Source organism: Centropristis striata, chromosome 16 (genome assembly GCF_030273125.1).
Source record: "Centropristis striata isolate RG_2023a ecotype Rhode Island chromosome 16, C.striata_1.0, whole genome shotgun sequence".
Taxonomy (NCBI): Eukaryota; Metazoa; Chordata; class Actinopteri; order Perciformes; family Serranidae; genus Centropristis; species Centropristis striata.
Window position 1 is genome coordinate 30,987,351 of NC_081532.1, and position 14,949 is coordinate 31,002,299.

A 14,949-nucleotide genomic window follows, 5' to 3' on the forward strand; every position below is an offset into this window, starting at 1 on the left:
ATAAGGCCATTTCTTTTCCTTCAGCATCCCTTTAATGTCATCCCTGAAATATGAAGTCATTAAGCGATATTAAAACAGTGCTGACAAACTAATTAACAGAAGACATTATACGGGATGGGCTCGATTAATCCGCTTTAATTGCTCTTTTAAATGGGGGCTCCAATTAAAATTAATAAAGATTTACTGGTGATCACACCAAACTACACCAAGAAGTGGTTGTCTGAAGGGCAGGCTAAAGTCAGCGGCCTCCATTCTCAAGTTGCACTCCCTTTTGCTCCCTGCGCACTCCCACAGTGAGCCTACTAAAAAAAAAAAATCCCATATCTATGAGCGGGAGATTAAACAGAGGGACTGTCCCAGTGCCCCCAGTCCCCCAGCTGCTTTTGTCTCCAGCTCCGGGGTGTCTGATCCTGCCTTTGTCTTTAGAGGACCCTGCTAAGGAGACATTTGCTCATTTTCCTATTATTATCACACCACACACATACAATAACTGTGCAAAATCACCCCATGCGTTTTTTTTTTTTAAAACTCACAAATGTATAAAATTAAATGTGGACAATTATTAGAAGATTTCACAGTGTCCGCATCCTTGAAGTCCTCGCTGTGTTGAAGAGTCCCTCAGCAGCAGCTCAGCTACTGTAGTGACGAGTGCACCACTGTGTGGAGACTTTTATACACAACACAATCTGCTGCTGCATGTTCAGTGCCTTAAAAAACACAGATTTACTGTGCATTTTTAGGTTTTTACAATATGATTTAAAGTTCATAGTCAATATCCAATTTGACATAATAACTGTTCCACGAACATACAAATAATAAAGAAAAGAGAAATAAATTATTAGTATTGTTGTTATTATTATTACTGTTATTACTTTTGTTTTAGTTATTTTTAGTTTAAGATTAAGATGAAAATTCCCCTTGTTAGAGTTACAGCAGCAAAGTGGATGGCAAAAAACAATAAATAGTAAACCGCAGTAAAATATAAGCAAATAAACAAGTAAAATATATAATAAAGTATTAACATGTTACAATATAAACAAGTAGGAATATAAAAAGGATTAACAATTAAAACAAAAATAAACTAAAATCAATATTGTTAATATTACTGTTGCTTTTGTTATTATTATCATATTTATTATTATTAATAATAATAATAATAATAATAATAACCGAGAAAATAAGACATTTTTAATAATAATAATAATAATAATAACAATAATAATAATAATAATCATAATAATAAAATTAGATTAAGATAAGATATTAAAAATTGGCAGCGTAATTTATTCTTAGAGATATGATATGGATCAGGTCTTTTTTGCCCCATTTAAAGATATTATATTCCCACCTGTAGCGTTGATTTGCCTCAATGTATGCTAGTGTTTGGGTAATGTAAAATATATATATATATATATATATATACACTACCGGTCAAAAGTTTTAGAACACACCAACTTTTCCAGAATTTAATTGAAAATGATGCAGTTTAATGTCTCCATTACTACTCTGAAATTAATGCACATTTGCAACATTTAAAATTCTTCATTGAGCATGATAGTGTTTTGAAAATAAAAAAAGATTCAAAACCACATTTTATGTTGAACTAAAGGACTAAAAAAAGACACAAAATGACATTACAAAGACATGAAAAGAATTCAAAAATGGACAAAATAGCCCAAGACTCCATAGAGTTAAGTTGTTAACCCATTTCTTGTTCCCTGAAAAAAGGCCTACTTGCATAATTCTGAAATGTAGCCTACATTATTTTCCAGTTTTGGTTAAGCTTACCTTTTTTTATTTACCTCTGGCAGTTCAACACTTACCTTCGTACTCTTTCAAGCTGTTCATTTGACTTGAACTGCTTGAATTTCAATAAAAAATTGGGGTGTTCTAAAACTTTTGACCGGTAGTGTATATATATATATATATATGTGTGTGTGTGTGTATGTATATGAGTTGAAGTTGAGCTGAGCTGTGTGTATTACAGCAGAGATTCACTAGATGATGCTGTTACTCTTTTTCTGATCATCTCCAGCTAACTAAGCGATTGATGTAAAGTCTCTTTATCTATTTTTTCCAGTGTGTGAGACTGAGAAAAACTACCAATAAATTCTGTATGTTTTATTTTAATATATATGTGCTTTTCTACGAGGTAAAAAGCAGAACACAAAGCCTCTGTCTACTCCGACACCCTGTTTTTGTTTGAATTACCTGCCGTCCTCCTGTAGCCTTTTACTTTTCATTTCATCTTCATAACAAAGCAGTGAAGCTGCACTTTATCTGAGACTCTCTAATACAGAACATAATTTCATATCTCGCCGTTTAAGTTGAAGCCTTGTCAGCCAGAGGCAGTTCAGCAAACTGAAAGTATTTTCTTTGTTTTCTTTCATTATATCAGAGGTTACCAAGTCTTGTTCAGAAAATGTTACACAACAAATTAATTTAGAGCAAAGCACTTTGGTTCGACCAGAGGCATTTTAATTGAGTTGAGAATGTAAATCAATTTACTGAAGAAGACAGATCTAATTGAAAAGAAATATCTATTAAAAGATTAGTGAGGTTTATTGTCTCCAGTCTTTGTCATCAACCAATTCAACTAATGTTTTAATTTCCTTAATGTTATCATTTCTGATGTAATTGGTGCTTGGGTGCCTAATTGGTTTTCCTATTAAATGTTGGGTTTTGCGCACAGACAATGTAATCTCACACAGTGATAAAGAGTGTACGTTTATAAAAGTGGTCCATGCTGTTGTACATTCCTCTTTGTCTTTATTGTATTATTTTAGAGGCACCTTTTGCATTTTTGTTCAAGTTTAAGAGATAAAATGACCTGGAAACATACAGCAGGCTGTATAAAGGAAGCAATATACAAAGAAATGTCCTCTTTTTTTTGTATCCAAAAATGTTTTATTTTGTTAGTACCCATTGATTCCTGAGGCCTTTTCTTATTTTGTATCTTCTCTTAGGTAAGAGAAAAATTTGGTCAAGAGCACTACATTATATCATTGTCACAGTCCACAAATTGTTCGTCCAATCCAAGGAATTGAATTTGAGGAACATAAATTATACATGAATATCATATAATACAGTTTATATTGTTATATATTATTATATATTTGATCAAGTTTTTTTAGGAGGGTTTTTGATCTTCTAAAATCAATACTGACTCTTAAAGGTGCAATATGTAGATATAGCCTGATTGTTTTTTAGTTCCAACAATAAACTAACAATCAACAGAATTTTAAATAGTCATAGTTATAATATTATGTCAGGGGTCATCAACTACATTTGTGTTAGCAGACACTGTTAGGGCCGAACTTTCAAATAAAGAAAATACAATGTACTTATGCCTAGTTAGCCTATCATTAATGGATATTTTTCGCTTTCTTACTAAAGTCATGCTATTTTTATTTAGCAATATCATTGTCAACAGACTCCTAATAAACATCCAGAATGATAACTAGATACTTAACTAGAAAATGCTCTCAGACTTCCTCCAAGGACGCAGTTCTCTGAGGAGTGATGGTTAAAAACTGTGAAACCTCATTGGAAAACATGCTGAATATCAGAATGTATTTTTTTCCTCCTCAGATTTTCTGAATTTATGTATTTATATTGATGATTGCATTATGTCGCTGCATAAATAAATCTAAATATTGTGTTGAAATGATATCTTCGGGAATTAGCATGCTAACTAGCTAGCATCTACCCGTCTTGTATTTGTTCAGTCTGCCCTCTGAGAGGATGAAGACGTTGACACAGATGCACTATCAGCAGTAGCTACAGCACTTAGCATAAGCTAGCAGCAGCTTAAACTAAAATGTATGCCTAACGTTACACGCCAACTGAGATTCTGCATTTTAAGAGACTTTTGCAATAGTTAGCTCCATCCCGGCAGAGTTTACTCGTTCAGCTGAGCACACAGAGAACAACAGCCCAGCAGAGACGATGCAAAAGAAAGCAATCCAGGCTAGGCTAAGAGCGGCCCAGCATAAATCTGCTGTGCTGTGTCTTTTTGCCAACAACTACTCTCTCAGGCTGGATGACATAAGACTATTACGATCCACATACATGGCAGCCAACTTAGCTTAGCCGGGGATCTAGCAGGCCATATCATCTACTGTGCAGACTCCACACCGGACTTCACATCGCATCCGCCTGTGCCTCCTCTCTGCTGGGCTGTTAGTCTCTGTACACTCTGCTAAGCCAGTAATCTCTGCCAGGATGGAGCTATAGATGCTCTGGGGACTTGTACATTGCAACTGTCTCTTATACACAGAATTAAAGTTAAGATAAGATAAGATAAGATATAAAACCAGAAATGTGTCTGTTTTTACTGTAGTACAGACAATAAAGTTGTATCTTATACTATACTATATATATAAACTATATATATATTATACTATACTATACTACAATTCTGTGTATAAGTTCAGGTGTAGCTCTTATCATTTTTTTTAAAGTTTGCTATACATTGTTGATGAGGATATTTTCAGATTGTTTCACAATCTTGAACAGTAAATCATGAAACATTTGCACAAGGTGAAAGGCTGCCCCCTATTTTGTGGCCACAAATTGCAAATTGAACCTTTAAGAATATTCCACTGTTTGTTGATTTCACTACTGCTTAAGTTCCTTTGCGTACTAAATTGTTTTTGGTGGCATTTCTACTGGGCATGTCCCAGATAATTTGCAAATAGCACAACACTTATCCTTGTATGCTGTTTAGGGGGCACTACCTATACTAATAAACAGTTATGATGAGGTGGATTCGTCATTCAGCACACCTTGGTAAGAGCAGATCGGGATGGTTAGGAATGTTTTATGCATCTGGAGGTGACTTCTCTTATTTTCTTTCTTCAGAGAAAATTAAGAAAAAATTAAGAAATGTTCTTGTATGAGGCACAATAATAAATACTTCAGAAGTTGTGTTTATGTTTATTAACAGTGAAGTATACAATTTGCAGTGAATATAATTCAACACATTTAATTCACTACTTTGATTTTCCAGTTTATTTAAAGCCCAGGGCATCCAAAACAGCTCATGTGATTATTATTATTATGTTTGGTGTGACATCACCATACTTGCATGTGCTTGTGTTTGCGATCGGCGTGCTTTGAGTGGGTGCCTGGAAGAAAGAGTCAACGGTTTTGTGGAATTTTGCTTTGGTGGCACAACTGCGATATGAGGTCACCTCGGGCGTTAGTCATTTGGAGGGAATGCATTGTGGCTGTTTTTAAGACATGGCAGTTGTCCGCATCCGCACCGGGCCACACAATGAATGCAGGCCTTAGAAAGTTGACTTGAATTGGCTTCGGTGAACAATGTGAACAGCATAGTTCGGGGGACATTTAACAGCTGGCTGCTGGACGTGGATTAGAGGCACCTTAGGGGCTCGGCGGTGGCTCGCAGCGTTTTCACAGGGAGAGTTAAACATTTACAGCTTAAAACAAAGCATTTACCTGGTGTGTCTTCTTTAAGCACACAAATAATGTATTGTCAAAGAAAAACACAACATACAAGGTTTACCTTATAATTTAGTGCATCTTTAATTTCAATAATCATCCAGTACAATGTCTGTGAATGAAATATCTGAAAATGATTGTACTTTACATGACCTTTTATACATGATAATAAAACCCACTTTCATTATTTTCACATGCACATTCTGTCAAGCTAGAAGTTTACAACATAATTATAGAACAGTATGCATAACATACAACAGCAGCGCATACATTTACACAACACACACAGCTATGCAATGATTTAAAAGCAAACTAATACTGACGGTAATTGGCAAAAAACTCTTTCAGTTCAGCTAAATCAGACTACACTATAGTTTCATAATAATATCGAAAAGAAAACACTTTGTAAACATTTTTACACACCTACAAACTCATTAACTATCTAAATGTGTTGAGGCTGATCATACAAGTAAACACTAAACAATAGAATAAACCACAATATTTATGAATATTTGTTTGTAAAAGTAGAACATACAGCATTTTAGACTATAGATAGTTTGATATTTAAAATGGTGTGTCTGTGTGTGTTTTTACAGATCTACAAAATGATCTACAGTTCACCTCACTAAAATGCACTACAAGAAAGATGAAATAATACTGTCAAGTGACTAACTCCAAGCTCCTCTGCTGTTATCATTCTCCACTTCAGCCTATAAATAGGAAGATGTCTTGAACTCCTCTGGGACGTCGCTGTCCAGTTTGCAGATCACCTTGTATATGGCCTTTTTCCAAGAGGGGTCTGAATCTTTGGCCGCAGAAATGGCATTGTAAAACTCATGCAAGGTGATCTCAGAAACCTCCAGGAATCTATCTGGAACCTGTAAAAGAAGGAAAAAGCATAAAACTTAGAAGCTGAATCACTCTCGGCCAAATCGTGTTCTAAGTAAAATAATAATTTTGATAATCGATTAATCATTAAAGTGATGTTTTTTTTAAATACAAAAACAGCTGAAAATTCTGTTTCCAGCCTTTAAAATATGGAATTTCCTTCTTTTCTGTGTTTTATATCATATAAAATTGATTATCTTCATCTTCTATACAAAATGAGACGTATCCTTAGACATATTTTTTCTCTTTTTTCTGACATTTTACAGACCAAACCAGCAGATTATTCCATATTCCACAATGAAGATAATTGTTAGTTGCAGCCATAAATCTAATAATGGAAAAGGTGCATCATGTAATGCTGTGCTACAAGCATACTGACCAATCTGTCTTTAGTTTTCTCAAAGTCAAAAACATATGAAATGAAGACCTGTAGTGCAATTCTTCAAACACTCAAACTGATGAAAGGGAGCTCATCTCTTTGTTCTCTGCACACATACAATAAATGCAATGGTGCCATCATTAGCTTTCATTTGGAGGCCTCTTTGATTAGCCAGTCTTGTTTTCTTCAATCTTATCTAAGAACCGGTGAGCTTTCTTCCCAGGGATTCTCCCCAGCGTTGTCAACAAAGCATAATTATTAAACCCAGCGGGAATGTGGAAAAAGATTAAAATGACTTGAGGTGTGTAGGTTTAGGTATAAACTGAGTGGTTAATAAAAATGATTTGGTGTTGTTAAAGTTTGGGTAAGAATCTGGGAGTGATCCATAACTGCAGCGGGCTCCATAGAAGCGCATCAGATCTAAGGGATGCTGGGAGAAACCCGCCCTGCAGCCCTTGTTTCCCATCCACTGACCAGTTAACACAACATTTGTTGGCATAAGTTATTTTTCTTTCCCCTCATCTCCTGACACAAAAGCGTCCCTGGGAAAGGAATGTCTTGGTCCCAAGGTAAAGAAAACGGTCCCGTCCCTTTCCCACCAAACGGCCTTCTCCCTCGGAATCCACAGCGTCTTTCTCAGCATTCCGCATCAGTAGCAATCTCAGTCTCGCTCAGGCGTACTGGTCCTCTAATCCTGAGTTGTTTTAGTGGGATTTTGCGGCTTCCTCTTCCCACAGTTTGATAAAGCATCACTCTGGAGTTTAGATAATGACTGTAAAGGCTGGCCAGCCACAGGTGCAGTGTGACACACAGGTCAGAGCACGGACATACGTGAGCACGGCTCCATGCTGACAGGAGGACATACTTCAGCAGGTTAGTAACCGCTGGGATCAATGTCAACTCCAACCAACCAGCCGACCTTTTTCCTTAAAGGACCCCTTTTCTGTCATCCAGTAAACTGACAACACCCTGTTCAGCTATAACTAATAAACAAATGTACATTTAACCAAAATAGTGAACACAACTACAGCAGGAAGTTTGTTTAAAACAAGCAATTTGAATGAATTCTGAGCAGATTTTTTCCTGAAAATAATGCATCAAAGATGAGCTTTTAGTTACTTTCATACAATTCTCTGTATTACATATATTACATATATTTTTAACAATCATACCAGCTTCAATTTTGACAGTGTTTTCATCTCGGCCATTATTCTATTAGCTCTTTGGTTGTTTTAACTGTGTACTTTTCCAATGCAGGACACGGCTGTTCAGCAGAGAGAGAGGCTCTGTGGATATAACTTATGTTTGTGTCTTTATCATGTGAGATTTATTTTAAAACATATATCTTAATAATAATGCAATCTTTGCAATGCAATCAATTTCATCTAGTCTTCTTCACTATAATTAATTAAATGCTGAGATATAGCTCACAATGTATATTTAAAATTTTAATAATTGCAAATCAAGGGTTTGGAACCAGTGCTTTAAAGGAGTAGCTGGACTTACACTTATTCACTATCCGGCGAAGTTAGAGGAAAATGTTGACACATCTCTTATGTCTATCTAGTAAATGTCAACCAACAACCAGCAGCAATTTAGCAGTTAGCTTAGTTTAGCATCAAGATTAGCAAAAGGGGGAAACAGCTAGCCTTGCTCTGTCCAAACATAACAAGAGTCCCCTAATGAACTTTTTATAATTAAATTTTTTGATCAGTGCAAAAACCAAAGTGGAAAAACAAGGATTTAAGAGCCCATTTTCGTCAAGCAACTGTTTAGGATTAAAAAAGGAAGATGTTGCATGTTAATTTGGGGGCTTTAATGGGGCAGGTAGATGGATTTGGTTACCTTCAGACAGAGGCAGGCTAGCTTTTTCCCTCTGTTTCCAATCTTTATGCTAAGCTAAGCTAACTGAGTGATGGCTGCAGCTTTATTTTGAACTGAAATGAAAGTGGTATGAATCTTTTCATCACACATGGAACTTTCACTTTTTATAATATGGGACCTTTAAGACCTTAAGAGTCTGAATAATGTATTTCCTCTTAATAAAATAGAACAGAATGAGTGATGTCAGTCTTTTGACAAAACCTTGTGAGCAAAAAAAATCTATCAGAATGTTCTCGACACAAACAATACAAACTGCAACATAAAAGAGGAATGACTAATGAGTGACACTTACGTGGAAGTCATTGGCTTTATTGTAGTGCATGTTCAGTGCCCGGAACAGCTCTGAGTCCCTGCTAACTGTTATGTCTTTGACGTCGCTGATGCCGTCAACAATGGCCTGGCGGGAAAACTTCTCCATCTGGATGTAGTAGAACTCCCGAAAGTTACTGAACCACTTGATCAGCTGAGAGGTGATGCAGCGGTTGAACTAGAAATAGAGAGAATAGAATAATAACTTCATTTTATACCATGCATAAGTTTAGAGCAGAGGATTAAAGGGACAGTCCTGCAAAAAAAAAAAAAAAAACAAGCTCCAGGAGTGTTTTTCTAACCTTTGATTTCTTTGTGAAGGAGGCAAATGAAAGCAGAGCTCATCCTTCAACTAAATGAAATATGTAATTTCAGAATTTAATTTTCAGTGACAGCATACAGAAATGTAAGTCTCTATGCTTTTAAATTAAAAATCAAATGACCGTCTGACGCTTTGGCATCAGCCAGTGTTCCTATAATTGAGTGAAAATGTGCATTTGGTACCTGTAGGGCAAAATGCCACCAAATGGTCTGTCACTCTACGCGACATTAATTGCTCTGAGCTTTTCCCACCGATGTCCGGGGTGAAAAAACATCTGTCAGGGCTCTGTATTTCTAAACTCAGTCTTGACATTAGCCTTGTTATTCTATCTCCTCATCCAGAAAGACAGAAAAAAATGCCTAAGGGCTGGGCAGGCATCAAAGACGCTTCTTCTCTCTGGTGTGGTGGGTGAGAAAGCGGCAGCATAAGGACAGAAGGAAGCTTCCCTCTCATTGACTCGGGCTGATAGGATGGAATCAGACACTGGGATTAGGTGCTCTTTTGTTCAGTGCCACTTCCCACCACAGGATTGTAAGCAAGGAGGAGACGTTCGCAGGGCTGCAGCAACAGCATCCTCCCCCCTGACCCCGGGGGTCAGAGCAGATTGAGAGGCAGGGGCCCGCACTGGCTCCGAGATACAGGGCCGCGGTGGAAGGAGAGAAGACAGGAGAGAATGTTGGGAGAAAATTGGAAGGGAGGCAGGAGAGGAGAGCTTGTCATATAATGGTTCATATTAGAAAAAGACTAAAAAAGAAGGAAGCTAAGATAAATAGGGTGATAAATGAGAACGACAGGAGACAAGAGAGAAGACAAAAGGAGATAGAAGAGGAGGCATGACACGTGCCCAAGGCCAAAATACACAGGATGTTGTGTTTAGGGCCAGCTCATCACCGCCTGGTTGCTGCCGCACAAGTCTCTAATACCAACTCTCTGTTGACACTCAATAGCAATGCCTTGCCTACAGAGTCCTTTGTCACTCCATTTGCTGACTGGAGTGGCTTTTTTAAAGAGAGAATGCCCCTGTATCTCCCTCTGCCCCCAGGACATACTAGCAGCTCACTGGCTTTGTTATTTAAACCCTCTGCGTTTTTGTTTCTCTCCTCCGACACACTGCTGATTTTTCTGTCCCAAACACACACTGACAAGCAGATACCGGGGAGTTAAACGCAGGATAAACAACCCTGCAGGTTATTTGAAATAAAGAGTGAGATTTTTATTTTTTTATATGTAGTAATAAAATTACCTTGACATCAGGGAAGAAGGTTTTCAGCACATTGGAGCTGGGGTAGCGGGTGTAGAAGAACATGAGCTTCGCCTTCTTCAGATGGCTCGGAGTGAGACCCTCCTGGATGTTCACGTTGACGTTAAGGCGTAAAACACTGACAATTAAATACAACACACAGCATACAGTCGTGTGCAAAGTGATAGCAGACCAGAGTATTGTGTTGCCTCAATCTTCGGCTAAATTGAATTTCCCTAAAGAACAGCTCGGCATTAAGCAGGGAGTCAATAATGACCCTAACATGTGCTTATTGGCAAAACAGAATTACGAATTAGATTAGGGATTTTTAATTAGAGAGCGAAGCACTTCATGCCTGGCAGTTAAGACAGCTTGTTTTGAAATGTTTTGGAAAAAAAGGAGATGATTTTCTGATATAATTAAGTTGATTTAAAGACGACATATGTTATATATTTTCCTGCAAAAATGGAAAATGTGGTCAAACGTTACAAAATAATATTATACAATAAGATAACATATTTTCTATTTTTCTTAGGTTTTGTGGTATATTTAAAATAATTTAGATGTAAAATTTCCTCAACATACAGTCATGGAAAAAAATATTAGATCACCCTTTTTCTTCAATTTCTTGTTCATTTTAATGCCTGGTACAACTAAAGGTACATTTGTTTGGACAAATTTAATGATATCAACAAAAATAGCTCATAGGAGTTTAATTTAAGAGCTGATATCTAGACATTTTCCATGGATTTCTTGATAATAACCAAAATCATTATTAGGAAAACCATGGAAAATGGCTAGATATCAGCTCTTAAATTAAACTCCTATGAGCTATTTTTGTTGTTATAATTTGTCCAAACAAATGTACCTTTAGATGTACCAGGCATTAAAATAAACAATCAATTGAAGAAAACAAGTGTGGTCTAATCATTTTTCCATGACTGTATATTTCAACATATATTTCCTTTATGGCCAATATTAATAAATTCAATACCTTCTCGAGCTTTCCCCCTATGGCAATGAAGATGCTCAGGAGCATTTCCTCTGTAGTCCACCACCGCGCCTTAGGTCATAATATTTCCTTATCAGGTCACCACGCTATACCTTTATTAGGGAACCCTACCTTTGAAATATGGAAGTTTGGATGAAAGATTTATGTGGCATTGTTCAAAGAGAAGCAGAGCTCTTTGCTCTGTAAAGATAAAGCAGATCCTGAGAGGAACCACATAATAATATTTCTCTGTAATGCCCTGCGACATGAGAATCAACACAATTGAACAGTTCTGTCACTATTTTAGGATCTATTTTTAGGAGACTTTAGTTTAGGGAGCGATAGTACAGAAATTGTTTTAATTAATTTGGGCAGAAAATGATGAAATGCATATATTATTCAAATCCCTGTGGCTGTCAGCAAACACATACAGTCATTTAAAAAACATATTTATCCCTGAACAGGACAATTTATCCCAGAGGGATTTCTTTAAGTTCCTATGAGGATTTTTAAAAAAACGGTTATCTTGCACTCTATCAATCGTGTACATTCTGACAAAAGGTATCCAACAACAAATACTCAAGACAAGAGCTCAAGTGTTATGGTTGGGAGGCACTTTTGGTTTCCACCAGCACTCAGATGTGACCTTTCAGATGCACCCCTATCACTCTGATGATGGAGAAATAGATCCTGCACCTTTTCAAGTCTGAAAAAACTACGCTTCCTGAAACAGAAACCGATGCTTTCTCTGCCTTTGAAAAATTGGCTTTTGTTCCTGGCAATTCTTATCAAAGCCTTGTATTCCTTTTTATTTGTCTTTTTCTAAACTTAAAGTCATTACTCTGCTCAGATTAAAGAAGACGCTGTAATTTTCTATGGGGTTAGCAAGATCAAAGAAAAAATTCTCCTTGAAGTTTGTTACTAGAACTGCCCATGCTGCAATGAAGCTCAACCAGCCATTGTTCAAATGGATGGAGATGGAATATAGGGAGTTTGTATAAAATAAATACAGCATATATGAGATATTATCAAACATGGGAATAGTGAAAAATAATATGATGTCACATCGAGGTTTTTTACTGCAAATTTTTGTGGAAGTGGATTTTTTCTCAGTGTTCAGTTATATAAAATGTAATCATTTTATAATGGCTGTTTTGCATTTACGGCACTTTTAATCTACATATATCAAAAACAAACATTTACCCATATGATTATTTTTTAGCCTCATTATTAAATCATATAGTTCTAAATCCTGCATCAAGGAAAAGCAACAACAAAAGCCACTCTGGCTTGAAATCTTTCTTTTAAGTGAAAGGATATGTTGAGAGACATGTAGGGGTTTCTCTCCGCCATGCTCTGCAGTTCACCACACTCGATCTTCACATGAGGGAGACACAGATTATCGACCGTCACTGCACCCAAGGCTGAGGGACGAGGGTGGTGGCCGAGGTGGCTGGACGTCACCTTGGACCTCATGGCGATGGTGTCCCAAGGCAGGTCCACTGAGTCCGGGGAGGTCCTGTCCATTGATGGGGGCATGCAGGGGAGACCCCCGAAGTTGGAATGGGGCCCGTACTTAAGAAGATGCTCTAGGATCTGACTGTCATGCAGAGGGGTGCTGTAATTGAACTGAAATGGTGCCTGGTGCACAGGATAGGGCCTCTTCACCGTTGGGGTGACTGAGCTCAGAGGGGTCACCGCCGGCTTGCGGACCACCAGTGAAAGTGCCTCCGTCTGGTCCTGTGGGCTTTGAGCCTCGGAGCTTTCGTAATACTCCAAAGAGCGGGCTTTCACTGCAGCCTCCTCTGCCTGGGGCTGCTCCTGGGTGGAGCCGGCCTGCTGGCTCTTCCTGTCCGCACCTACGCCGATCTCTGGGGATGAGCACATGCGCTGCTGAGGGGACAGGTCCAGCCCTGTGGGGGACACCTTCTTGAACACTCTGTCCACACAGTCATTCACAGCCCGGGAGAGCTCCTGCTTCAGGGTGTCCTGCAGGTTCTGACTTTCTCTCTGGTGCACCAGATAATTTACTACTTTCATTCTGTCCTTACACTCAGCCACTCTGCTGTTCTTCCTTTCAAAATCATCTTCAGTGGCCACATAGCGGGATTCTCCCAGGGCGTCATGCTCAACTTCTGTCTCGTCCCTGACGTCGTGTTCGGGGTCTTCCTTGTTGTAAACTTGAAGGAACTTTTCCTGCAGCTGACGCAGCAGCCTCTGCATGCTGTGGAGCTGCTCTTTCAGCTTGTGACACTCCTCATCCTTGCTGTTGCAGGTGTCACTGCTGCTGCCTCCAGGTCTTCTGTTTGCCGGTCCTCCTACACTGTGTTCCTGATGCTGAGGCAACCGCTGCTTACGTTTGTTCTCCCTGTATGCTTCTCTGGCCTCTCTGGTGTCTCTGGCATCTGTGTCAGACCTCTCACTGTCCCCATGCTGCCGGCTGTTGGGAGAGCCCGCCATGACCCTGATAATGTTCTCCACTCTGGCCCTCTTGGCCTGCAGGTGGTCAGTCATGGGATGATCTCCCTCTGGACTGGCTCCTGTAGAAACGTGGCCGCTGGGGGAGGCAGCTTCCACCGTGCTGTCCTTGGAGGAGACGCTGCACTGATCCTCCTGGCCGGAGTCAGCTGCAGTGGAGCTGGAAAGGTAGTAATGGCTTTCATCTAGGGATCTCTTGCTGTGGATCGTTTTGCGGAGGAGTTGAGAGATGATGGAGCCGCTGGAGTACGAGGCCAGAGGCTCCTCGTACATGTTTCTGCGGAAGCAAGGCAACATGACATCAGGTTTGTCGTCTTCTAGGCAGTCTTCACTGGAGTTGTGCATGTTCTGGTCGGGGAGACTGAGGTTCATGCTCACTGATGAGGAAACTGGCTCAGGCTTCGTCTGCACAGTCAGAGTTATATGAAATGCAAGAATCTGAAAAGACAGAAAAATGGAACACAGCTATGATATTAAATAAGGAAAAAAACACATTTTAAAATAAGATTTAGTTTATATATAAAGCCCTTTGTTGGTTTTAAATCTTATATGTCATTTTTAATACTGCTCTCTTTTACATTTTAAGGTACAATAAGATATCTCAATGTGTTTTTGTGTCTCTTCAAATAAACAGTTATGACAATAACATGTAATGTCTCTCTATGGTTCGGTTACATAGCAAAGTAAAGGTAAACTATATTAATTTGTAAAAAAAAAAAAATTTAATAGATACAACATGCAGGTAATTCTGTCATTTTGTTTAGAAAACCTGAAGTTACACGTATGTTTTTTTTTAAATTACCACATTGACAAGCAAATGTAGAATTACTATATCAAAGAAGCCTACATTATTTGCAAGATCCTCAGTTCTGTAAAAAAAAAAAAAGAGAGGAAGAAGAAACCCTTGATCTTAAGCAATAAGGGAGTGCGTTCTTTTTTTATCATCTCATCGTGGGGTTGTAATAATGGATAACACAAAGGATAAAAAGAAC

General features: G+C 38.2%; 1 protein-coding gene across 1 annotated transcript; it reads right to left on the bottom strand.

Moving 5' to 3' along the window:
• Positions 1-5,542: 5,542 nt before the first annotated feature.
• On the bottom strand, positions 5,543-14,368 carry prox2 (prospero homeobox 2). Its single transcript, XM_059353787.1, has 4 exons — positions 12,800-14,368; positions 10,492-10,599; positions 8,910-9,104; positions 5,543-6,344 (listed from the first exon to the last, which is right to left on the bottom strand). Exons 1-4 carry the CDS (start codon positions 14,327-14,329, stop codon positions 6,177-6,179), a joined length of 2,001 nt encoding a protein of 666 aa, XP_059209770.1. The 5' UTR covers positions 14,330-14,368; the 3' UTR covers positions 5,543-6,176.
• Between the last annotated feature and the right edge of the window lie 581 nt (positions 14,369-14,949).

Excerpts from the sequence above, each read along its gene's own strand:
- prox2 (XM_059353787.1), bottom strand. The coding sequence starts at position 14,329 with ATGAACCTCAGTCTCCCCGACCAGAACATGCACAACTCCAGTGAAGAC. Across the intron at positions 10,600-12,799 it reads ACCCCTACATGTCTCTCAAC|ATCCAGGAGGGTCTCACTCC; the intron begins ATATCCTTTCAC and ends GTCAACGTGAAC. Across the intron at positions 6,345-8,909 it reads ATAAAGCCAATGACTTCCAC|GTTCCAGATAGATTCCTGGA; the intron begins GTAAGTGTCACT and ends CTTCTTTTACAG.